The sequence below is a fragment of the Anas acuta genome, chromosome 2 (genome assembly GCF_963932015.1).
Source record: "Anas acuta chromosome 2, bAnaAcu1.1, whole genome shotgun sequence".
Taxonomy (NCBI): Eukaryota; Metazoa; Chordata; class Aves; order Anseriformes; family Anatidae; genus Anas; species Anas acuta.
The window spans coordinates 20608816-20634810 of NC_088980.1; the positions used below are offsets into that span (position 1 = coordinate 20608816).

Consider the following 25995-nt stretch of genomic DNA (forward strand, 5'->3'; position numbering starts at 1 on the left):
TTAAGAAACAGCATCAGCATGTGTTATTCATGTAAATTTCTAAATCTAGCAAGAATGGTTTGTTTCCTTAAAGAAGTAATTCCAGAGGGGGAAAAAATATTCTGTAATCTTTGAAACCATATGTTGTGCCATAACAGGACTTTTATATGAGCTGGATAATTTTTATATCAGTCTATGTCATTAGTACAAACTTCACTACTTTTTCAGGTTGTGTCTGTGTCGCGTTCTGCATTGTCCTCAGCATAAGACTCCTTTTTTGAATAAGTCCATAAAAACCAACAAACCAACCAACCAACCAACCAACCAAACCCACCACATTTCACTACATACAGATCCTTTGTAAATGTATATATATTTTCTGTAAAGAAAATTAATATAAATTCATGGAATTTATTTTGTGAAATCATTTTTCACTCCCTTCATGTTATATTACTGTACTACCTCGCATGATCCATTACCCCTTGCCAAATAAGAACAGTTCAAAGAGGTTAGCTATGGGTTTTTCCCTTTGCACTACAAGAAGAAGCAAAAACATACATTCTCCATCAGAATATTTGTTTCCCAGGCAAATTAAATTATTACTAGAATTAAGCTTCATTGGCAATGGAGTTCAAATAACTTGTACCATATTAGAAAGTATGGGGATATTTGCATTGTGACTTAAACTCAAGCTATATCTTAACTGTAAGTTTTGACTTATCATTTACATCCTCAAGACCATGCTAAGAGACCATCAAAACCTGAGTTTCAAAACCTTCAAAACTGGTGAACCCCAATACAGTTTTCTTCACATATGTGTATAGCCTTATATACTTTAGCCTATTCTATCAGCAAAGATCCAGAGCTCGGGTTTTCCCAAGGGACCGGTTTCCCAGGACATGAAGTACATTCAACAATGTGAAAGTTATCTGTCTTTTATGTAATAAAAATTATTTATTCATAAAAACTGAGTATTTAGATACTCTTTTATCTAGTTTTCCCAAATCTTTCCTTTAAATATTTTTACTCCAGTAGTTTCCCAGACTGTAGCTAATATACGTTTAACTTAAAGAAAGAAGATGACAAATAGTTTATAGCAAAAGCCATATTTCTCCAGTAATGGTCACCAGTCATGTCCAGGAAGTTTATTTGAAACAGAGCATTAGTAAAGGCTCACAAACTTTTTCTCATAAGAATTTAATAGAGCATATCAATTGTTTCCCTTTGAAGTGTATTTCCAAAGGTAAGTTGGGCAAAGAGTCAAGCAAAAAAAGTGATAGCCAAGGTTTTCTAGATAGTCAATGCATATACTGATTTATTGGCTAGGAATTGTCCTAGGAAATCATAGAATCATAAAATGATTTAGGTTGGAAGGGATCATCCTAGTTCCAACCCCCCTGTCATTGTCAGGGACACCTCCTGCTAGATCAGGTTGCTCAAAGCCCTATCTAAAGTGGCCTTGAACACTTCCAGGGATATATTTGAAGTCTTTCTATTCTAGAGACCTATTTGTGGTCTTTCTATTCACCACATGTGGGTCAAAATGAAAGACAATGATTGATCAGAGGACACAGTGTTCATCCTGACAGTGAGCACCTGAACGTACCATCATTATTTGGATAGTTTATTCTTTCTGAGAAATAAATTAAATCAAGTGTAAATATATAATCCTAAATTTTAAGTATTTTATATATATACATTAAAGACAAAATGCTACTTTTAAATACTTGTTTGGGGAAAAAACTCATCACAACTGTGGAATCATCTGCACATGGATAAAATGGAAATATAGACATTAGACTAATTAAAGATATCATATAATTACTAACAAAAATGCTGTACAAATGAGGGACAGCTAACAGAGCTTAGCATTTTCTGAATAGGTTTCTAAAACAAGTGAACTCCATAAATGTATTATAAATTGATGCAAAACCATCCTTCAGTTATTCTTTTGTTTTCCTTTGGAAGATTGGGTTGGTATGAACATGTTTTCTTCCATTCTCATTTAAAATGTTGTAAGATCTTTAGATGATCATCCTACATCTATGTCCAGAAAGACCTTACTTGCAAAGGTACTATATTTTTAATCACTCAAACTCTCTACTAGTTGTTTGTTTCCTACACAACATATACTTTGCCTTTTATTTCACCATGGTTTTATCTTCATCTTTCCCTTTAAGCAGGCATCAGCTTTTCTAATTTTCTTTAAGATACCATTTATAGCTTTAGAATGAAAATCCGTTAAAAGTTCTTACAAAGTGTTTGCATCTAATTTGTATGTAATGTATCTAATTTCTCAGTTCAAATAAATAAACAAACAAGTAAATAAATAAATAAAAATACATTATCCTATAATTTAATTTTCACTTGATCAAAAAAAAAATTGTGTCATATTTTCTTGGAAGGGCCATGAAAGGTTCCTACAAAATTTGTCTGATTACATACTTACATTGAGTGACCAAATAGAGCAAAACCAAAACTCACAAGATCCAGTGTTGGAAAATTGAAGTTAGTGAAATTCAAACTACACTGAAACGATTAACTAATTACAGATAATGAAGGATTGTGATAAATTCTCCATCATTTAAGGTCTTTGAATCAAGACTGAAACTTTTCCCAAGAAACATGCTTCAGTCCAACTAGAAATTATTGAATACATCCTGAAGTTCACTAGATAAAATCTTGGTTAGTTTTAGAGGTCAAACTAGATATTAATAATAATGCTTTTTGGCTTAAAAAATCAAATAACACCTTCATACCTTAACTTGCTTATATAATTATAAGAATGTATAAGAGATGAACTAAATGCTAGTCCATGCCTATAGTATCTACTAATACATTGGAAAATCTCACATTTCTCTGTGGGATTCCAGTCTTCTTGAAACTAGGCTTCTATAGAACTTTTCTTACTGGAAACAAATTAAGTATAATAATTAAACTGATAAAAATATATAAGATCGGAATGCCTAGAAATTTGCAAAACTGATTCTGTGTGGGATAACACTAGCAATGTCACTTGTCATAAGTATTTAACATTTAATTTTCATAATATAAATATTCATTTTCAGATCTTACTGTATTTCAGCATTGCTTTAAATTCACCAGGAAACTAAATCTTGCTTTGGAATCAGAGGAAACTGATTGATGATGACCATATTCCAAAAGTTTTTAAATTGGTACCTCTTAAACTTCTTGTACTTAGTTGTATTACCTATGTTTTCCACACTAAAATCCAATTCATATGAATGGGAATAGTCAGTTCTTAGAATAATATATCAGTCGGCTTGAAAAACTAGATCTACTTCAAAATATTTTCAAAATATTTCATTTGCACTCACATGGCTAGAAATATACCTGTTCTTAAATCAAAGCTACAATTCCTGTAGAACTATAATACTGTATAGAGGTCAGAGTTTAATCATCAAGGTAAGTCTGACATATCAGGCATAGGGGATATCTGGTTAACTTAGATCTGTTTTATCTGGTTAACTTAGATCTGTTTTATTTTTTCCCTGAAACAACTACTGTATTATTATTCTTGCTCTGAGTTGACATTATTGGCTGAATTGTATGTCGTTTTGAAAAAAAAAAAAGTTAACATGAACATCTCTCCAATATAACTGAAGGTCTGAAGGACACAGAGTAAAGTGCTCTGTTGATGATGCATAGAAGTAATGACTTATCAGCACAGGAACGTGAAAAATACATCTTGCTTCAAAAGCAGAGCTTTGGAATTTACAAGAATTCTTAAAGGCTTTCATAAATTGAAGTGCTGGAAATAAATAAAAAGACTTTAAACCTACTATATATTATCATCTCTTTCTTAGAGAATAGTATGCTTTTTTGTCAGATTGAGTGGAAAACTTTGAATTTTAAGTTTTTCTTAGTTGATGTCTTACTTTTTTGCTTTCACACGTAAACATGAGAAGATTCTATTTCAATAATCAGATACAGTAATATTCATCTTCAGAATCACTAATAATCCAAAAATCCAGCAAAAAGGTAGCCTATCACTATTTCACCTCATAACCTCTACTGACTTCAGAGTACTGAAATATCTACAATTTTTGCTTTGTTCTGTTTGCTGGTACTTTATTGTTACTCATTAGAAAGGGATTGCAATTCACTTAGCTGCAGCTCATAGAGATGAGCCCATGCAGGAGCAGGGGATCTGGGGAGAGCTGCCGCCTGTGGGGGACCTGTGCGGGAGCAGTTTGCTCCTGGAGAATGGACCCCGTAGTACGGAGCCATGTGGGAGCAGTTCTTGAAGAGCTGCTGCCTGTGGGCAGCCCCCACAGGATCAGTTTGGGAAGGATGGCATCCCATGGGAGGGACCCCACATGGAGCAGGGGCAGAGATTGACCATGAAGGAGCAGTGGAGATGAAGTGTTAGGAACTGACCGCAGCCATCATTCCCTATTCCCCTACACTGCTCGGCAGGAGGACATAGAAGAGGGTGCATGTGGGAAAGTGTTTTTAATTTGCTTTTAGTTTCTCACTGCTCTAATCTGCTAGTGATAGGCAATATATTATATTAATATCCTTATGCTGAGTCTGTTTTGTCCATGATAATAGTTGGTGAGTGATCTCCCTGTCCTTAGCTGAACCATAGAGCTCTTTCCATCATACTTTCTCTCCCTTTTCCTTTGAGGAGGGGGAGCGAGAATGCATCTGTGGTGGAGTGCAGCTGCCCAGCAAGATAAAACTGCCACACCACTCTACACACTTTAAGACATATCCATTCTGTGACATTAGGGAGTTTTGCTGTGTTTAAAATTACAAGAAATCCTCAAGGATAAGACAAGCTGCAGTCAAAATAGGCATCAGAGACCCTTCACATTCCATTTATTGGACGTACCATAGGCGGGGCAGGGGAACTCTAAAAGCACTATTATAAAGAATAAAAGTATAAAAACATCAGTCTAAAGTGCTTAGGTATATGTGAATATGCATTCACTCAAAAAACATCAACAACAGTTTTTGACTAGTGGAGTTCTCATTGGCTCTTTTAATCTCCTCCATTATTATAGCACTGGTATACTAATACTTCCAAGCAGTAGAAATAGCACATACTTTCTCATGTTGCTTACATAATTCTAAATGTATTTGGTCTATAAAACATATTAGCATGTCAGCTTAAAAACAAATTCTCAGTGAATCTCTTCTGATGGAAATTCCTCATGGTAAATCAGAAGAAACTTACGCCTGGGCTCACTAAGGGAGACTCTTTGAATTGAAATAGCATTAAGACTGTTTTGTTCCTTGACAGAAAACTGAAACAAGATACTAGCATGTTTAATGATTATTCCAGTGCTAGTAGGGTGGATTAAGTCTCATATACATGTATATATATAGTATAGTGTGTATATATTCCCTGACATATCCTGGAAGCACAACACAGCCCAGAGGAAGCAGTCTAGGAGGTTTCTGGAGAAAGTGGAAGATAGCTTCCTGACGCAGCTGATTAGTGAACCTACCAGGGGTGGTGCCCTGCTAGACCTTCTCTTCACAAACAGAGAAGGACTGGTGGAGGATGTGATTGTCGGGAACAGTCTTGGGCAGAGTGACCACGAAATGGTGGAGTTCACTATTCTTGGCGGGGCCAGGAAGGGAACCAGTAAAACCACTGTATTGGACTTTCGGAGGGCTGACTTTGGGCTGCTCAGGACACTAGTTGGTGGAGTCCCATGGGAGGCGGTTCTGAAGGGCAGAGGGGTCCAGGAAGGCTGGGCGCTCTTTAAGAGGCAAATCCTAATGGTGCAGGAGCGGTCTATTCCCATGCGCCCAAAGATGAGCCAGCGGGGAAGAAGACCAGCCTGGCTCAACAGAGAATTGTGGCTTGAGCTTAGGAGAAAAAAGAGGGTTTATAATCTTTGGAAAATTGGGCAGGCCACTAAGGAGGACTATAAGGATGTAGCGAGGCTGTGCAGGGACAAGATTAGGAAGGCCAAAGCTCGTCTGGAGCTCAATCTGGCTACTGCCGTTAAAGATAACAAAAAACGCTTTTATAAATACATCAACACAAAAAGGAGGACTAGGGAGAATCTCCATCCTTTACTGGATGCAGGGGGAAACTTAGTTACAAGAGATGAGGAAAAGGCGGAGGTGCTCAATGCCTTCTTTGCCTCAGTCTTTAGCGGCAAAACCGGTTGCTCTCTGGATACCCAGTACCCAGAACTGGTGGAAGGGGACGGGGAGCAGGATGTGGCCCTCACCATCCACGAAGAACTGGTTGGTGACCTGCTACGGCACTTGGATGTCCACAAATCGATGGGGCCGGATGGGATCCACCCAAGGGTACTGAGAGAACTGGCAGATGAGCTGGCCAAGCCCCTATCCATCATTTATCAGCAGTCCTGGCTATCGGGGGAGGTCCCAGCTGACTGGCGGCTAGCAAATGTGACGCCCATCTACAAGAAGGGCCGGAGGGCAGACCCGGGGAACTACAGGCCGGTCAGTTTGACCTCAGTACCAGGGAAGCTCATGGAGCAGATCCTCTTGGGAGTCATCATGCGGCACTTGAAGGGCAAGCAGGCGATCAGGCCCAGTCAGCATGGGTTTATGGAAGGCAGGTCCTGCTTGACGAACCTGATCTCCTTCTACGACAAAGTGACGCGCTGGGTGGACGAGGGAAAGGCTGTGGATGTGGTCTACCTTGACTTCAGCAAGGCTTTTGACACCGTCTCCCACAGCATTCTCCTCAAGAAACTGGCTGCTCTTGGCTTGGACTGGCGCACGCTTCGTTGGGTTAGAAACTGGCTGGATAGCCGGGCCCAAAGAGTTGTGGTGAATGGAGCCAAGTCCAGTTGGAGGCCAGTCACTAGTGGCGTCCCCCAGGGCTCGGTGCTGGGGCCGGTCCTCTTTAACATCTTCATCAATGATCTGGATGACGGCATTGAGTGCACCCTCAGTAAGTTTGCAGATGACACCAAGCTAGGTGCGTGTGTCGATCTGCTCGAGGGTAGGAAGGCTCTGCAGGAGGATCTGGATAGGCTGCACCGATGGGCTGAGGTCAACTGCATGAAGTTCAACAAGGCCAAGTGCCGGGTCCTGCACCTGGGGCGCAATAACCCCAAGCAGAACTACAGGCTGGGAGAGGAATGGTTGGAGAGCTGCCAGGCAGAGAAGGACCTGGGAGTGATGGTGGACAGTCGGCTGAATATGAGCCAGCAGTGTGCTCAGGTGGCCAAGAAGGCCAACGGCATCCTGGCTTGTATCAGAAACACTGTGACCAGCAGGGCTAGGGAGGTGATCGTCCCCCTGTACTCGGCTCTGGTGAGGCCGCACCTCGAGTACTGTGTTCAGTTTTGGGCCCCTCGCTACAAGAAGGACATCGAGGTGCTTGAGCGGGTCCAAAGAAGGGCGACGAAGCTGGTGAGGGGCCTGGAGAGCAAGTCCTACGAGGAGCGGCTGAAGGAGCTGGGCTTGTTCAGCCTAGAGAAGAGGAGGCTCAGGGGTGACCTTATTGCTCTGTATAAGTACATTAAAGGAGGCTGTAGCGAGGTGGGGGTTGGCCTGTTCTCCCACGTGCCTGGTGACAGGACGAGGGGGAATGGGCTAAAGTTGCGCCAGGGGAGTTTTAGGTTAGATGTTAGGAAGAATTTCTTTACTGAAAGGGTTGTGAGGCATTGGAACGGGCTGCCCAGGGAGGTGGTGGAGTCACCATCCCTGGAAGTCTTCAAAAGACGTTTAGATGTAGAGCTTAGGGATATGGTTTAGTGGGGACTGTTAGTTTTAGGTCAGAGGTTGGACTCGATGATCTTGAGGTCTCTTCCAACCTAGAAAATTCTGTGATTCTGTGATTCTATATATATATATAGTATATATACGTATACTTTCCTAGGAAAGTTGATGTCTATGGATAATGTGAACAGGAATACAGCAATTCTTATATACAATATACAACATTCCCTTTCCAAATCCAAGCAGAAATATACAACCTATCTTGTTGAAGAAAGACAAAGAAACACAGACAAAAAAGCAATCCACATGTACTTTAAGCAAAAGCTTTTTTCCAGAAAAAAATAGTATTCATCATATGCATTTACTACCTTAAGAAAAATTAAATACTGATCTTAAAAGCTTAAATCACTTACTTGAGTCAACTCCTAGAAAATAAAATGAAATAAAATGAAATGAAATTTAGGTTTGCAATATATTAAGCCTAAATACTCCCAGCTTGAACTCCTTAGATTGCTTATATACAAAATCCAAAATACTTAAAATATGTTCAATAATTTAAAATATTTTGAGACTTTAAACTATTTAAATGTTTTGCTTTTGCATATGCATTCTCGTATCAAAAGGCTTAAACTCATTCTGCGCCTCCAGCTCTCCACCCTAGAAGTCAGACAAACAAACCCTGTGCTCTGTGCTAATGTGAGAATATCTTGGTTCAGCAGCTCTGGGATGAAGCTGGTAAAGTTGGCTTCTGAAGGTCTCCAGGCTTGACTTGAACTTGAATCACGCACTTTAGAAGTACAGCTCACCTAAACTGTGCTTTATAACTGTACATTGAAACCTTGCCCGGACAGCTAAATGTTACAGCATTTGGGTCAAAGCCAGGAGTGATGCATAGCTGATGACATTTCTGACTTAGAGACCAATGTGGCTTAGTTATAACCTCTGGTTTAAAGATCTAATTGCTATTTGCTTGCTAAAGGGTTGTTGCCCAAAGCATATGGTGTAAGGGGACCTGAAATGCAATGATGAATCTGTTTTGTACAATTTGCCAGAGCTGCTGGACTGTGCTCAGTAAAAGTGACAGGTGGAAAATGCTTCCCTCAAATTCTACGCAATGCCTGGCCTACCAGCTCTCATTTACATTCACATCCCTGACTCTTGAGGCCAGAGGATGTTCTTTTGTAGGGATCAGACCTAGGTGAGAAAAAGTGATGGACATGGAGTCCCAGGGTCTGAGCACCCCTGGTTCCTCAGCTAGAAGGAGCAGAATAAACTACTTTTAGGAACCCTTTCTCTAGTAAATAACAAAAAAGACATTGTTTAACCAGTAAAGTACAAAATAGTCACTGACTGTTAAGTGTCCTCAAGATTATATTGAGACTTCAGAAGTCTCTTCCAGGAACTGTTTTTTGTTGTTTGTTTTTTTTTTGAGAAGTTAGACACTGTGAGGTGGTTCAGAAAAGTCTTTAAATTGGCATAAGACTGTCTAGTGTTCAAAGGGGAAGATACTGAATGATGTATATGTATTAGTTTGGGATTATTCCTAATTACAAATATCAATCTAATCACTTTAATCAGTGCTAATATTCAACAATATAAACATGTAGAATACAAAGGAATCCTCAAAGAAATATCCTTAGTGATGTACAAATGGATGTACAGAACTGCAGCAAATGTAATTTGGTGAGAAATCCTATGAACAATTGCAGAATTTAAAACCAGCTCTATATAAACTCTTCGGCAATACTTGAGTAAGAGTCAGATGTAGGCTAAACTAAAAAAGTCCAAAACTGATTAAACTGAATCTCATGGCACCTATAAATCCTAAATCTCTCATTGCTCAGAAGGAATAAATTTTGGGATTACTGCATTCACCAGATGATATTACAGAACTTTCTATCCATCTCAGACAGAATGCTATATTGAGCTAAGGAGAACAAGATGATTAAAAGATTTTATTGATGCCTTGACCAGGTTTCCACACACCTTTGAGCTTCCACTAGAAAGGCCAATAGAAAAATGAAAAATGTGTTATGCCTTGTGGAAGGGAAAGATACCAACCAACTCTAATCACTCAGTATCTCAAAGAAACACGTATCTTCTAATATGGTCATCTTTTCCTTTTCCTCTGTGTAACAGTCATGTTTGTTGTTAGACAATTAAAGTGAAGAGGATGAAAACTATACTTATGAAGTTAGCGTAAGTAGTCTGAGGTGAGATTCTGCAAGTAAAGGTTGTATTAAGAACCTGTATATTTCAAATGTCACTGGTTAACATCTCCTAATGTGATTAAGTAGTTCTGCTCCTTACATTTCTCCAGAACAATATATTTTATCATTAAAACCATTAAAACAAAAGCAATTTTTATTGATTATCCTCATTTATGTCTTCCAAGCACATCTTCATATCAACCAAGCACAATGATTTATTTCCCAGAGCAATGATAGCTCTATTAATTGTACCTCAATTCAGAATGCATTCATCTATAGTGGCACTTTTTGAGGCACACAAGCTTAATAAGTGATTGAGCGAGGAAAGAGCAGAAAAGTTTAAGATTGGAAAGAGAGCCCTCATGAAATTGTGTTATTCTACTTCATGGGAAACTGGGTCTTAAAAGAAATCACTCAAATCACAAAGTCCAGTTTGGTGTTATGAAAGCTAACAATCTCAAGCAATTCCCCTTCCTTCAGTATAACCAGTAAATTTCTCCATTGTCGCTACCAGAACACTATTTTTTGGTCTTTACATAAGGAACATTTTTAGCATCTAGCCTAAATTTACGTATGATCAGTTCAGATGCACTCATTCCTTTGCAAGCTCTGCCATTCAGCTGTTCTCTGCTGAGAAAGGAAGGTAAGGGAAACAAAAAAAAAAAGTATAAGTAGATCTGAAAATTAATAACCAGTAATCACAAAACTCATATTTATCTGACACAAACTTTCACCTGCAAGTCCCACAGAAGCTAAATACTTTCTTAAAATATTCTTTTGAAGCCTAGCCAACACTAGCCTACTTCAAAATATGGATGAATTCTAAGCTATGGTTGTGTCGAAATCATTAGAATCCTGTGGCATTCTAATTTGTGATGAATTAGGTCTCATTAGTTCAAAGTTAAGAAACCAAATTCAAGATTCTTTTTGCATCCAAAATATCTCTCTGAGTCTTTCCAAGTCGACAAATCAGTAGATGATGCTTTGTATGCACCGTACAGAGCTACAACACCAGATACTAACTTGATAACCAAGCTCTCAAATTAGCATTTCTAATCCGTAGAAATTGTTATCTCCACTAAGGTGCCAATCCTCTCTCAGAATTTAGGAGTTCAGTCTTGGGTTGTTCCTCAAGGACAGAAGGCAAGAATTATGCTCTCCCTTGGTTAAAGCAGCCTTACTACTTTAACTTCATGACTGAAATAGATTTTTGACCGATGTATATCATCTACCTGGAAGTTATTCTCTTTGGAAATTGCATTTGGATGCATCTGAATGGCTCCTAAAAGTCACTATACAGAATCATGTAAGAATCTTTCACAGAAATTGATTCCAGAGGGAGTAAATCGTCTGATGTACATGAATCCATCTCTGGCCCTGCCTGGCACAGAACAGCAATATCTCTGGTACAGAAGGGATCTTTTCCTCTTTGTATGAGGAGGGAGAAAAAATGTTCACTTAAGATAGCACAGATAGGACTACTCTTAAGAAAAAAAAAAAAAAACAAACACATTGACATTCTGGGTTTCATTCACTGAAATTGATGGAAACTTTTTCTTAATGCAACACCTTGTCATACTAAATCATCCGCATGTTCATCACATAAAATAGATTGCTTTGTTTTTTGTAGAAAAACATTTCTCGAGTCAGCTTTTATCAGTCTAATAAAATAATTTGTGATATCACATCTTTTAATGCTTTTTCATTCTCTATCCAGTTACACAAAGTGCTCTGTATGACACTGAACAAAATACGTGTTTATAAACTATATTGCTCAACAAGTGTAAGCACACATTCAACCAGCGAAAAGATCTGAAATGAAAAACAATAAAAATAAAGCAGTAGAGTTAACTTTAAATTTATTGGATGACAACAAGTTTTTCATGCAACCCTGCATAATCACAAATACCTCCTTAAAAACATGTAATAAGTGGAGAATGGGAAAATATCATACTGTACACAACTGCAAAGAGAGCTATTACAAGAAAGGTATTTGGCTGTTGTGCTATCAGCAGGCCTTGTAATTTAATTTGGCTTCATAGAATAACATTTACTACAAATACCCTGGAAACATTTCAGTTAAATTGACTAGCGGTGTTCCCCAGGGGTCGGTGCTGGGTCTGGTCTCATTGGTCTCATTCAACATCTTCATCAATGGCCTTGATGACGGAATAGTGTCTGCCCTCAGCAAGTATGCCAATGACACAAAGCTAGGAGGAGTGGCTGACACACCAGAAGGCTGTGCTGCCATTCAGCGAGACCTGGACCAGCTGGAGAGATGGGAAGGAAGAAACCAAATGAGGTTTAGTAAGAGCAAGTGTACAGTCCTGCACCTGGGAAGGAACAACCACATATATCAGTACAGGCTGGGGCATGACCTGCTGGAGAGGAGCTCTGAGGAGAAGGACCTGGGGGTCCTGGTGGACGACAGGTTGACCATGAGCCAGCACTGTGCCCTTGTGGCCAAGAGGGCCAATGGGATCTTGGCATGCATTAAAAGGAGCAAGGCCAGCAGGTCAAGGGAGGTGAACCTCCCCCTCTACTCTGCCCTGGTCAGCCCTCATCTGGAGTACTGTGTCCAGTTACCGGCTCCCTGGTACCAAAAAGACAGGGATCTCCTGGAAAGCGTCCAGAGGAAGGCCACAATAATGATACGGGGCCTGAAACATCTTCCTTATGAGGAATGGCTGAGAGACCTGTGTCTGTTCAGCCTGGAGAAAAGAAGACTGAGAGGGGATCTCATCAATGTGTCCCATCAATACCTGAGGTGTGGGAGACAGAGGGATATGGCCAACCTCTTTTCAGTGGTTTGCGGGGGTTTACAAGGGGGAATGGCCACAAGATAGAGAACAGGAAGTTCCACACTGACATGCAAAAGAACTTCTTCACAGTGAGGGTGATGGAGCACTGGAACAGGCTGCCCAGGGAGGTTGTGGAGTCTCCTTCTGTGGAGGTATTCAAGGCCTGTCTGGACATCTACCTGGGCAGCCTGCTCTAAGAAACCTGCTTTGGTAGGGGGTTGGACCCAATGATCTTTTGAGGTCCCTTCCAACTCCTTCAATTCTGTGATTCTGTGAAATAATACTTTTCTATTATTTGACAAAAGATTTAAATTATTCTTTAGTTATACTCAAGCTGAGATGTAATACCTGAGATTTAATTGTTTTAAGGTAAAGGTGTGATAAATTTGAAATTTTATGCAGAAAATTCATAAACACTTCACCAAGATTAGAAGGAAAAAAAAAAAGTACTACAATACTAGGTATCTGCAAAAAAAAAAAAAAAAAAAAAAAAAAAGCAGTGCTGAATAAATCACACAGAATATTAAAGATATTGAAGTCTACCATTATTTCAATTACATTAAAGTCCTTAAAAGAAACAGAAAGATCTTCAAAGCAAATGCAAATTAAACAAGAAACCATGTTTGAAGGACTTTTCCCATACCAGCTATAAATTAACCCTAATCTCTTAATTTCTATCATTTGAAAGCCAGTATTCTGAAATTTTAAATTCTCCTCTGCAGCTAGTCTGGTATTAACCATCATCCTCAGCCTCTGCCATGAACCTTGCTGCATGTGGACACCATACCTGTCATCTGTCATCTGAGTAACGGTGGATTAATGCAACTGAAGAAATTTTACCTTGAGCTTTCCTTCCCTGATTTTGCCTTATATGTCCACAAGTAATTTGCACAGTAATATCGGAGGTGTTACTTTCCATAGTATTACCTGCCAGAGACCATGCAGTCTGAATTTAATGTCTAGAATCTAAATTAGTGTCTTGAATCTAAATTAGTGTCTCCTTAATTTCTGGCTTGAATAACTGCAGCATCCAGGTGTAGGGCAATGCTACTGCAGTTCTGTATGCAAAAATGTCTTTGACCTGGTCTGAGCAGAAATAGATGAGGGACTGAAGGCCTGAAATGACACCCTGTAAAAGCAGATAAAAAGCAAAAGGATTTCAAAGGAAGAAGATTGGAATAGAAGGATCTAATGAGAAAAAAAATATATATTTATTTATTTATTTATTTTAAATCAACTCATCTCTTTGTTAGATGTATGAAGAAGGGAATATAGCCACTCCAAGCAGCAGGTTGAAGCCACTGGACATGACCAGAAGCAGACATCAGAGGGAGAGTACCTCATGCACTGCCACCCCACAACTGCTTAAGCTACAGCTAAAGGAATGCATGTCACATCCCAAACGAGATGCTGCACCAATGTTATAATAAACAGTCTCTGAGGCTGTCAACTTAACTCCTCAATGTCACATCACTTGGCAGTCATTTCTGCTTAAGCTAGCAGCAAAGCAAATCAGAAATAATTTCTGGTAAGTATAAACAAGTGTTGGAAAAAGAGACATAAAACTAAATATGTGAAAAAAGAGTTCTAAAAAAAAAACAAAAACAAACAAAAAAAACCAACAACATTCAGCTCACAGAAAGATATACATTTATGCTGTGTCTAAATTCCCATTAAAACTGATTGGGATCTAGTTGGTATAATCATTGGATTTCAAAGAGTGATGACATCAAGCTAAAATAGAAACCTAGAGTTTTATTTGATTCCTCACACATAGAGCAGAATATTCTTCCTCATTAGCAGCTGCTCCACCTGAGGGCATAGGCTTTCCTTGTATCCTGTGCTACACATCTGTCAGCACCACAGAGATTTCTCCTGAGTGGCTGGGCAGCAAAAGAGCAATATAGTATACTGTCTATAATTGGAATTTAGATACATAACACATTGAATCACATCTAGACATCTGATATAAGTCTTGGAGCTCAATCCCACACTAAATAGTTCAAGTCTTATATAAGCCTATAAAATGTGGATTTACTTTTTGTAAAGATTCATTATGCACATTAAGCTGGTTTTATTCATCTCTCTCCTTCGCCCCAACTTCATTTTCACTCAGAGATCTAAAAGTGCAACACACCAATATGAGGGATTTCCTCAAACAAATAAGTATTTACTAAAATGGAAACACAGAAAGAACCTCTCATCTCTCCATTTCACTAATGCATTTCCTACCTGGTCTGGCAAAAAATGAAAATCTAAATTTTTTTGTTCTTGTTGTTGTTTTGTTTGTGTGCTTGGTGAAGAGCATGTGACCTCAATCAATAACCTTCCATCTTTTTTTTTTTTCTGGAGGACAACTTCTATGATTATTGGTGATTATTCTTTGTCTGTGTTCTGGGTTGCTTGGAAGTTTCCACATATCAAAAAAGCACTTTCTCAGTTTCCATTTCTTCAATCCCTTTTCCCTGCGTGAAGCACATTAGGTGATCTGACTTTTGATCGGTTGAGCGTGGTATTTCCACACTCAGAAATGCCTTGAGCATTTTGACTGCTAACAGTCTTTATGCCACTTATTTGTCTACCCTACCACTGAACCCCAAACTAGGCACATTAGGTATCTTTTCTGAGAGCTACAGTATCATTCCACTTGGGAGATATTCTCTGTTGAAAAGTTTGCAAACAAAATTAATCCCCTAATGAAAATGAAGCTGTGCAGTGAAATGCCTCTACTCTTAAACTGAGCTTCCAAATAACATTTACAAATATATAGTGAAAAATAACATTTTTTTTTTTTTTTTTCACTCCTGTATATATAATATTGAAAATGCAAACATTTTGACTGGCTAAGTAAAACACAGTCTGGATTAATTATTGATAACATGTTGAATAGCCTCTTCAGATTGTTGCTACAATTAGAGAGGGAGAGAAAAGAAATACGTACATGCCTGCAGGCTTAACCACACACGGAAATGTTGTTCCAGAATATCTAGGTATTTGAAAAGCCCAACAAAGATGTACTTCACTGTAGGTAAAGTAGGATTAGATCCTGTGAAATTTAACTTTACTTTCATAGAGAAAAACAACAACAACAACAACAGCAAAAACTCTTTATACTTCTAAGAATATCCTATATTGCAGCATTATTTCTCTACCTGTATATGTGTAAGAGAAAAATAATATCAAGACTCTAGTAAGAGGAATTGTTTAGCCAGTCCTTGGAATGTAAAGGGTTAGAACTTAAGTCTTCCTGGTAAGGTGAAAATAAGAGTGGGGTTCTATAACAGGGAGTCTCCTTTATAAGTATACTATCAGGAATTACACTTTGCCATTTCAACAGGCTGTGTCACCTGCTGCTTAAGAAACTCATTCTAGCCTTGAAAAAACATTTCTCCTGACCTGACATTTATTTCTTTGACTGGGTCTCCATGGCAAGGTTTTTGAATGCAGGGGTGGCTTAGAAGAATCTAAGAAGCTGCCCCATGGGTGATTAGGGCCAGTTTCATCTGTCTCCAAAAGGGATGGGCCACTGGCTGGAGTTGAATCAGTAAGCAAAGCTGTGTGCACCTCCATGAGAGCAGATTTAAGAAAGGCAAATACAAACAAACAAATAAAAACTGCTGCGCAACAACAGCTGGGAGAGACAGTGAGCACCAGCCCTGCAGTCCCCAAGGTGAGTGCAGCAGCAGGGCAGGAGGTGCTCCAGGCACACAGCAGCTGTTCCCCTGAGGCCTGTGGAGAGGCCCCTGGTGGAGCAGGCTGTCCCCCTGCAGCCCATGGGTCCCACATGGAGCAGATCTCCATGCGGCCCGTGGAGGAGCCCCCAGTGGAGCAGGTAGATGTGGCCTGGAGGAGGCTGCAGCCCATGGAGAGCCCCTGCGGGAGCAGGCCCCAGGCCGGAGCTGCAGCCCGTGGAGAGGAGCCCATGCAGCAGCAGGGGATCTGGAGGGAGCTACCACCCATGAGGGACCCATGCTGGAGCAGTTTGCTCCTGGGCAATGGACCCAGTGGGACGGAGCCATGTGGGAGCAGTGCTTGAACAGCTGCAGTCTGTGGGCAGCCCCCGCAGGCTCAGTTCAGGAAGGATGGCATCCCGTGGGAGGCATCCACATGGAGCAGGGGCAGAGAGTGACTGTGAAGGAGTGGGGGAGACAAAGCCGTGAAGGAGTGACAGAGATGAAGTTTTCTGGACTGACCACAGCCCCCGTTTCCCATTCCCTTGTGCTGGTTGTGGGGAGGAGGTAGAAAAGGGTGGATGGGGGGTGGGAGGTGTTTGCTTTTAGTTTCTTGCTGCTCCAGTCTGTCAGTAATAAGCAATAAATTACATTAATCACCCTATGGTGAATCTGCTTTGCCCATGGTGATGACTGGGGAGTGATCTACTTGTCCTTGAGCCCTTTACATTGTATTTCTGCCCCCTTTCCCGTTGAGGAGAGGAGGAGTGTGACAGTAGTTATGGAGCTCAGCTGCCCAGCTGAGTAAAACCACCACACTGTTCTGTGACACATTTCACAGAAATAGATCTGCGGAGGCCCAAGAGCTAAGGAAATTTCTGGAGACTTTAAACTGTTCTGCGAAAAAGAAAAACAAGTGCTGACAGTGCCCTATCTCCAAGGACCTTAGATGACATTAATCATGGTTTCTGTCCACTTTCCAGAGTTGTAATCAGTTACGGGACAAATCTAGGCTCTGCTCTGACTGCTGAGTTCACAGCCCTGCATTTAATTCACGTCTCTGTCTACCTAATGTAGGGAAAGCCTTTATCCACTGTGATGTTTCAGATAACATGTCTTGTCACATTCTAGCGATAAATTAAACATGTCAGCATTATAATTGAGAATTTTAGTCTAGTTTTTCATTTTTTTTTAGTTACCTACAAATGTGTAGCATAAAAATCTACTCTAACTGCTATTTTTTGGTTGAATAGCTCGAGCCCCTATCAACTGAAATACAGAACACATTGTTTCCTTTACAATAAGAATCTGTGATGATTATACCTTTTTCCAAGGGACAACTCTGATGGATTCCTTATACCTTAATCCCGGATCTGTCACTGACTTACTATGCAGCCTGAGGCAAGTAACTCATACTGCCTCAGGCTTCTCCAGTGTCAAATAAACACAATAGCATTTACTTCACTTTTAAGTAATAAAAAGTGTACTTACATAACTAAGAGAAAACTGCAAACAGAAATGAATCCTAACCTGAACTCCTAATAACACATTTACAACGTTAGGAGTTAGAAAATAAAATAAAATTGCTATTGACAATAAAATTATCAAAAGTCTGTTTAACTGAGAACATTGCTGCCTATACATACATATAGGTAAACCTCTATATTATATAGGTATATTCTGTCTACAAAAGTTCAGGAGCACATCAGAAGTTATGAGTATTCTTCATAGGCTTACTGTTGTTTTTTGTTTATTTGTTTTTCCCCCAGCACTGGTTTTAAAGTGCTTTAGATATTTTACCATGTTTAATGTTCTTTTCTTTCAGAAAGTGGTCAAGACTGGCTGCTTCAAAGGCAGATATAAATTCTTTGTTATTCAATTCATTGTACAAAAGGAGACATTTTTTTCTTCTGTAGAACACCAAATTATGCACAGTAGCATAAAATGTGATTTTTCTTATATATTAATTAGAATAACTGCCAATGTTATTCCTATTTATATGTCTTAAATTTTTTACAAACTGCAAAAGAGTGATTTAATCAATATCTCTTGGTCTTTAGATTACATGCAGTTGGGGTTAATATCTCAAAAAGATTTTGGCAAATCTCATTTAATGACGCTTTTTTTTTTCCTTTGCCTTTATTGTCATCTTTACCTATGTTGCCAAAATCTCTATGTATTTTTTTATGAATTAGACATTTGTACTAGAACGATTCAAAAACCTGTTTAAAAACAAACAAACCCACAGACAAGGCTGTATTCTTTAATGTCTACTCTTGAATGACCAGAAACATTCATGAGCAATGAAGTAAGAAACTTTGCTAGTGATAGGAAGTTAGCCAGGGTGATATGGGCTACACACAGCACCACTGCAGGACATGAACAAAACTTGATATTCTTCCATACTCTGTTTATAGAGTGAGGAGTTGATAAGCACCAACCTAAAATGATGCTTATTTTGTCTCAGGCACGATGTTTTAAATGGCTCTCGTTGACTTGCCACTTCAGCATCACTGTTGCTAAGTAGCATCATGAGGACAGTTTACAGCATGCTGTCAGTCTACAGAAAATAACAATGCTAAATTTGAAAATGATTTTTTCTAGTTGTCCAGCACACTCTTTCAGCTCTTTCAGCCTTTAAGCATTACTTTTATTTGTCCAGGAAAAAAAAAAAAAAAAAAAAAAAACTTCAATGTATATTTGTATACATTTAGAACTTCAAAGAGTTGGCATACATTCAGGGGCCAATCCTTCCAAAAAGTCAGAATCCCATCCCTGTCCTGGATGCACAGATATGGATATTCAATAACTCTATTCTATTTAGTCCTTACACTATCCCATTGCATAGCATGCTATAGCATTCTGTGTGCAGAAATAACAAGCACAGGACACCTTGTTACTGCTCATAAGACTCAGAAGCATCTCCCTTGACATGTGTAATACAGTAAATTTTGAATTAAAAATAAATAAACAAATAAGAATAGTATAATAAGAATAGTATTACTTTTTTTTTTTTTTCCTTTTTTCCATGTGGCGTGTTGAGTTAGTGGAAAATGAATTGCAGATTGCAGGTATTTCATAAAAAAAAATACAAAGCAAGCTCTAAAAACAGTGAGAACAGAAAGTGCTGAATAGCAAACTTCATTTGGGTCAGAGAAGTGGTAAAAAAGCATTAGGACAGTCACTATTCACTGTGCTATTTTGAATACCCAAAATGAAGGAAACTTTCCTTGCCAGACCTGAAAAAAGGAAACAAATATCCAAATATAAAAGAGAGAGCATATTAACCAGATGGATAAATAAGTGGCTATATCAATTCTGCATCGTCATGGGAATAGACGCCAAGAACTATGAATCTTTGAGATAAAACATTTCAATTTTCTTAGCCAATATTCTCTCCAACTAAAGACATGAAAACAGATCTGCATCCTCAGAAACTTTTAACAAATTTGAGCAATAGATATAAGTGTATAAGTGTTTCACTTTTGGTTAAAGCCTTTTTGTCTCTGCATATAAACAGAGAAGTCTAGGAGTCCAGATTTTTGCATCTGATTACCACATCCATTTTAACTGTCTCTAGTTATATAGTTAGATCACAGAGCTCTTTGCATAGCCCCCATTTTGCTACTGTACAGAAAATTTCTGTATGCAGGAGTTGATGTCATACTCTGATTTCTAAGTCCTCATTTCAAGCAGTGATCCAAACAGATGTCACTGTTAATTAGTTGCTGTAAGTTGGAACCCTCAGTAGTTAATGTAAATTCTTTACCAGGAAAAGTAAAAATTGTGGACATAGAAAAAACGGTATGTTATAAGGATGATTTTAGACCATTATCTTAAAGTGTTGTGAATCTACAAAGTTCACAAAGTACATCTTAGATGAGATACACCAAGAAATCAGTCTCTGGTGGCTTTTTCCTGAGATTTTAGTAGCTTTTTCATTATATACATCATAAAAGTATTTTGGAACATCCTTTACTATCAAAACTAAAGCTTTTAAAGTTTCCAATGTTGCCACAGGGACTCACATCTACCATTAAGCGGATAGAGTCTGAAAACATCAAAAATAAGAAATCAGAAATCTCAGCTAGTGTTCCTCTTGGGGTAACATTCATATAAAACTGAACTTTAAAATACAAATCTCATTTGCAATAAATATCCATGACTGTTTTTGTCAGAAGTAGAGAGCCAATAGTGTATACTGTAAGGATTTGGTAATTTTTCAGCATATGTCTGAAAACCATTACCCGCATCTTTCCTGCTTATCTAATGGACAAAGCACAGTATAATTTTTTAGGTTTGATGTAGTCTCATCAGTGGTATATTCCAGTGCCTGAGCAGTGCTTAATGATATCCTAAAGGGGAAGGCTACTCATTAGCAGCAGTAACAAAGCAAAGCAGCTCGCATAAATTAATGATCCATTCTCCCAGTACTCCTTGACATTGAGAAACATTAGCTTTGTTTTATTCATCAGAAAGACAGAGAAGCTAAATAAAATGACTTGCCACAGCTATGCAGGAAATTTGTAGTAGGCCCAGGAAATCTCCCAAATTCCACTTTGGGAGTTTAAATTTCAGCAAGGGTAGATGTGGAAGGAGGAAGATTTGTTCTGTTCTGTCAGAGAGAGTTTCTCCTTTACCATCCAAGGAAATATTGTTAATGAATATCATCAGTGCTATTAGGAGCAGCTATTACTTTGAGGATAGTGGGATCTGTGCCCATCAGAACTTTATAATTTGGGTAATATTTCTGTGAGTCTTATTTCCTTTATGCAGTAAGTGAGGATAATGCAAATAATAGCTCCTCTGCTGATACCATATCACAAGGGAACAAGATGTGTGTGGTGCCAGCTCTCAGTACGGTTTCCCACTAGCCAAAAAGCCTTAGAGCTATTCCTATGTACTTACTGATGACCTTATTACAAGATGGGTGTGTTGGCTCTGTCCTACTCATAGTTCTTTATTTAACAATAACTATATTTTACAAGTAAATATTGATACATAAATCCCACTGAATTAGCACGATATTGTCTAAACATACTTGGCAGCACATATGTCCTACAGATTCATAAGAATTAACTTAATACCACAAAAGTTATGTCATGAAAATAATATCAACATTTTGAAGAGCTGCTTAAAAGCACGTTGGTTTCAACATGCCATTACCAAGATATGCGTGCTATTTTTAGTTTGAAGGAGAGACAAAGAAATGAAAGCAATACTGCTATGTATTCTTTCAGAATTTAGAGACATACATTCATGCATGGTTATATCTCTAGCAAGAACATACCTGTTGGAGGCAGTGCTGTGGGTTCTGCTGGTAAAAACTCCTGGAACGGTAAACACTCCTTAGATAATGTGATGTCATCAAGTGCTATGCCATCTTTGGGACCTTTTCCAGCTATCCCTTCAAAGATGACTTGGAAATCTTCCTCTCCATCTCCAGTCAGGTTCAGTGCCTTTCTCTGCCAGAAATTTCCCTGGTTTCCAGTAAGACTAAGGAGGATTCTTTCATGTTTTGACATAGTCCTCTGGTAGACAATCAATGATCCAATGTGAGCTCCATACATATGGTAATAGAAAAGTATCTGTAAACAAGAGCAATAGCCTCAAGTATAAAATTGGTGAGTTCAGACATACTCTGCTACAGTATTTACTCTAATTTTTAAATGGAGCAGCATTAGCAGAATTCAGACTAGCTCTGTGTTTTACTAATTCAAAGACAATTTAATTAAAACACACACGAAAATGACTTACTAGTGAAAAAATTTTAATTATTCCATAAGTCAATCTTGGAAATCAGCATTACAATACTGTGACAGCTGATCTTGCATCTCTTTTGAATAACTTCCATGTGTAAATGTAAAAGAAAGAGAACACTTGGTAAAAATAATAAATAAATAAATAAATAAATAAATAAATAAAATAGAGGAATAGAGCTGTTTACAATTTTGGAAATAACTTCAGTTTTCTGGTGTTAATAGTGTTTGTGATAGATTACAGAGTGTATAATTAGTAAATAATATTGTATAATCTATTATGGGAGCAAAATGACCTGCAAATGCCAAATAATAAAATAAAAAGTAAGTAGTCCTTGGATCAGAAAACTGTGAATTTCAGTAAAAATGGGAAAAACAAATTAGTAAGTCCTAAAGTAAGATCAAATAGATACAGAACATAGACATAAAAACACTGCAAAAGGTAGTCACCATTGACTTCTCTCCACTGTTTACAAGTCAAGAGCAAAGTAACACTTGTATTTGATTATATTAATTCTTAGGCTAGTTCAACATTGTTTCTGACAAATGTAGAATATTTCCAAGAATGATGTAATACCCTGAAAGAAGGCAATTCATGCTACATTATGCAAGAACGCCCCTATAGCTCCTTTTTTTTCCTAATCTAATGCATAGCACAAACCCTGAAGAATGAAAACTCCATCTTATTTATTATAATTATAAAAAACATATATTACGATATATGTTTTATAAGCAAATATTACGATACCCATGTAAATGTTAAGTCACCACCCTCTGTATTACCTAGTGCTACAGGATTTCATAAGCTTCTGCAGTCTTTTGCAAAACATACACTTAAAATAATAATAATAATAATTTTACTTAATTAATCTTCTCTGCAATTGATTAGTAAATCCATCAAGGGCTTTGTGTTACAATTCGTATGAAAATTTTATTATGGTCACTTTCAGAATATCTTCTGTGCAATAAAGTAGTCCAATATAATTTTTATTAATCAAGTTTCTTGCATGGAACTATTCATATTTACCTGCTGTTTTCCTGTTTCCAACTACTCTATTTCTCTTAAACTCCTTTTTTAAATTAAGTTTATGCATTCAGTATATGTGTATATCATTAAATTATACAATACTTTTCACATTTTTAAGACTAATCTCTATTCCTTTTTACTACAGCTAAATTTTGTTTCATTTTCTGACATTAAATTTTGAGCTGATATTTTCATAGAACCGCACACCACTCTGCTTCTGATTGGCTACAGTTCCTTTCAAAGCTACCAAACTGTATCATGCCTGTTTTTCTTTTATGATCATTGAATTTTTCTTTCCCTCACCATGATTCACACTCTCTCTCTCTCTCCTGGTGCAACTTGAAGCCATTCCCTCTTGTCCTAACACTCATTATCTGCAAAAAGACGCCAACTCCCAGCTTCTATTTTCTATATCTATTTTTGTAAACTTTTTTCCAAATTACATTGAATAATTTGGTATGTGGAAATAAAATACTGGTATTCTGTAATGTCACATCATTTTGAGGTATCATATATAGCTGTAATGTCACTATTGCAAACACTTATACATATAATTATAAGCATGTGTACAAGTCCTTTCAGGACCGGGACTGCGCATATATGAGTTACTCTCAGCCAGGCTGGAGCCCACTATTAATTCCTATACAGAATTTCCCTTGCATCAGAATGCAGGCTAGCTCTCTAGCCTTCATTCTCCAAGGTTCTCTAGATGTGGTCATTTATCTTGGCTACTTAATCTTTTCAGGACTATCCTGAAGAATTTTTTCACACATTTTTGATTTATGCATTTATTTTTAAATAACTACGGGCTTTTGTGGTGACTAAATATCAGATACCACATGCAAGAAAATTCAGGAAATACAGATACAAACAGCCTCCCTCCCCCATGTTCTTTCTGTCATGCATCCTCTTAAATAATTGATTTTTTTGACATTTTTCATATATTTTATTGAAACTTCTTGGCTTCATTCTTAAATTCTCCCAGAATTCTCAGTGTATACCAACTGCTTTTGCTTACATAGTGCAATTAAAATTAAGACTTTTTTCCAACACCATCTCTTTTGGTGTCATAGTCTCTAACAATGCTGCTTCAAGGTTCAAAGGAGCAGATCTCAGGCTAGTATTTCCACAATGCCCTGTAGTGAATATTAATCCAAATAAGGTATTTAAACTTTCCCGCAACATTTTCAACATAATTATTTCCTTATTTCACTCTAGTACATATAGGTTAGGTGGTTTTCTTATAGGTTCCATTTCCAAGTAGTAAAATTATGTGTCACTGACAACTCGACACTGAATTTTCCCTTTTCTTTCCCAGATTTATTTTGGCATATTCTCATTTTCTTTCTACTTGGACAATTTTCCCCAGCTTTCTATTCTTTTTCAAGGTACAGCTTGGTTTGTATACAAAAATAAAACAACAACAAAAAAAAACACCACCACTTTTTTTTTTTTTTTCCTCCCATGTACTTCCCTTTATGTTTGCTTATATATATTTGTTTTATTGGCACAAAACTCTTGTTGTCCCAATGATGTAAAAGTTCATCTTCTGTTGACTTGAATGTGCCTAAAATTCCAAACTAAGTCTGAAATAATATATGATGTAGCATTTCCTTCTCTAGTAACTCAGAGAAAAAATACTTTTGGGACCATCTAATCTGCTGGGGTGAAGCTGTTGCTTGGAACAGTTGTTCATTACATACATTTTCTGTTATAAGAAATCTCACTTCCCTTGGTTAGCTGCATAAATCAAAACTTCAGAACTTGTCAGAACTTTAAAAAAAAAAAAAAAAAGCAAACAAAAAAAAACACACCGAAATGTCACTATTTAGTTACACTTTTAGGCTTCATCATGGATGTAGAAGTTTTGTCTGTAGAAAGTACACACTGTTTTTTGTAGATGTTTTTTGACATGACAAAAATAACCATTTCCAGTAGTTATGTTTCGATCACTTCATTATATTTAATGTGTGATACATTATGAATATTCAGACACAATACTGTCATCCTCAGTTCTTCTGCTTTGTTTTGTATATATGTTTTACTGTTCACAAATATAAGTTAAAAAGTGGAAATGTTTTTGTTTGTTTTGTTTATTTAACCATAAAAACATATAAGGTCAAGAAATAAGTGTTTTCAAATACAAAACTAAATAAAGAGGCAAACATCTACAAGCTCAGGTGAGCAGAATTTGTCTAAATTTATAAATACATTTTAGCCAATTTAGAAAATGTACTTAGAAAATATGAGACAGAAATTTGAAGACATTTTTTAATGGCTAGATAAAGTTTTACTACTGACATTATTCATGTTTTGTTTGGATCATAAACTCATCCCATTTATGTTTAAAACTTCATTATTTTCTTATCTATAAAGGCGTTTGAGAATTATCAAACAACTAGAAGAAATTCAGTGAAATTGACTGATCAGAAATCTCAAAACAATCATAACTCTAAGTTTCAGAAAAAAAACTTTACAGGTTTTGATTTTCCTTGTAAATGAGACTAAAAGTGAGATAAATGGACATAGAAGCAGATGATTGGTAATTTTTAACAGAGATGTCATCAATTGTAAAACATTTTAGGACTATATAAAGCTAAGATAGCCCTCATTCAGTGACTATGGTGATGTTATCACATAACCAGCTTGAAGTTGTTTTTTGTTTGTTTGTTTAAATAATTCCTCTTCATGTAGATTTTTCTCTTGAGAGAGCTAGTTACTAAGGCAAGGTACAGTACTAAGTACTAAGGACAAAATTCTAATATAAAATGATTATCTATCCTGTTTTACTAAATGAAATTTTACATCTTCCATAAATATAAAGAAATTGATATTTCTCAGGCCAGCACAGAGATACAAGACCAG

General features: G+C 37.6%; 1 protein-coding gene across 4 annotated transcripts in view; it reads right to left on the reverse strand.

The window, feature by feature from the left end:
* MALRD1 (MAM and LDL receptor class A domain containing 1) overlaps positions 1-25995 on the reverse strand; it is a 263177-nt gene that overhangs the window by 133517 nt on the left and 103665 nt on the right. For all 4 annotated transcript variants that reach the window (XM_068673784.1, XM_068673783.1, XM_068673782.1 and 1 more), the window contains one exon: positions 21635-21932. In XM_068673784.1, coding sequence (XP_068529885.1) covers positions 21635-21932 — 298 coding nt within the window. The remainder of the gene's footprint in view (positions 1-21634; positions 21933-25995) is intronic.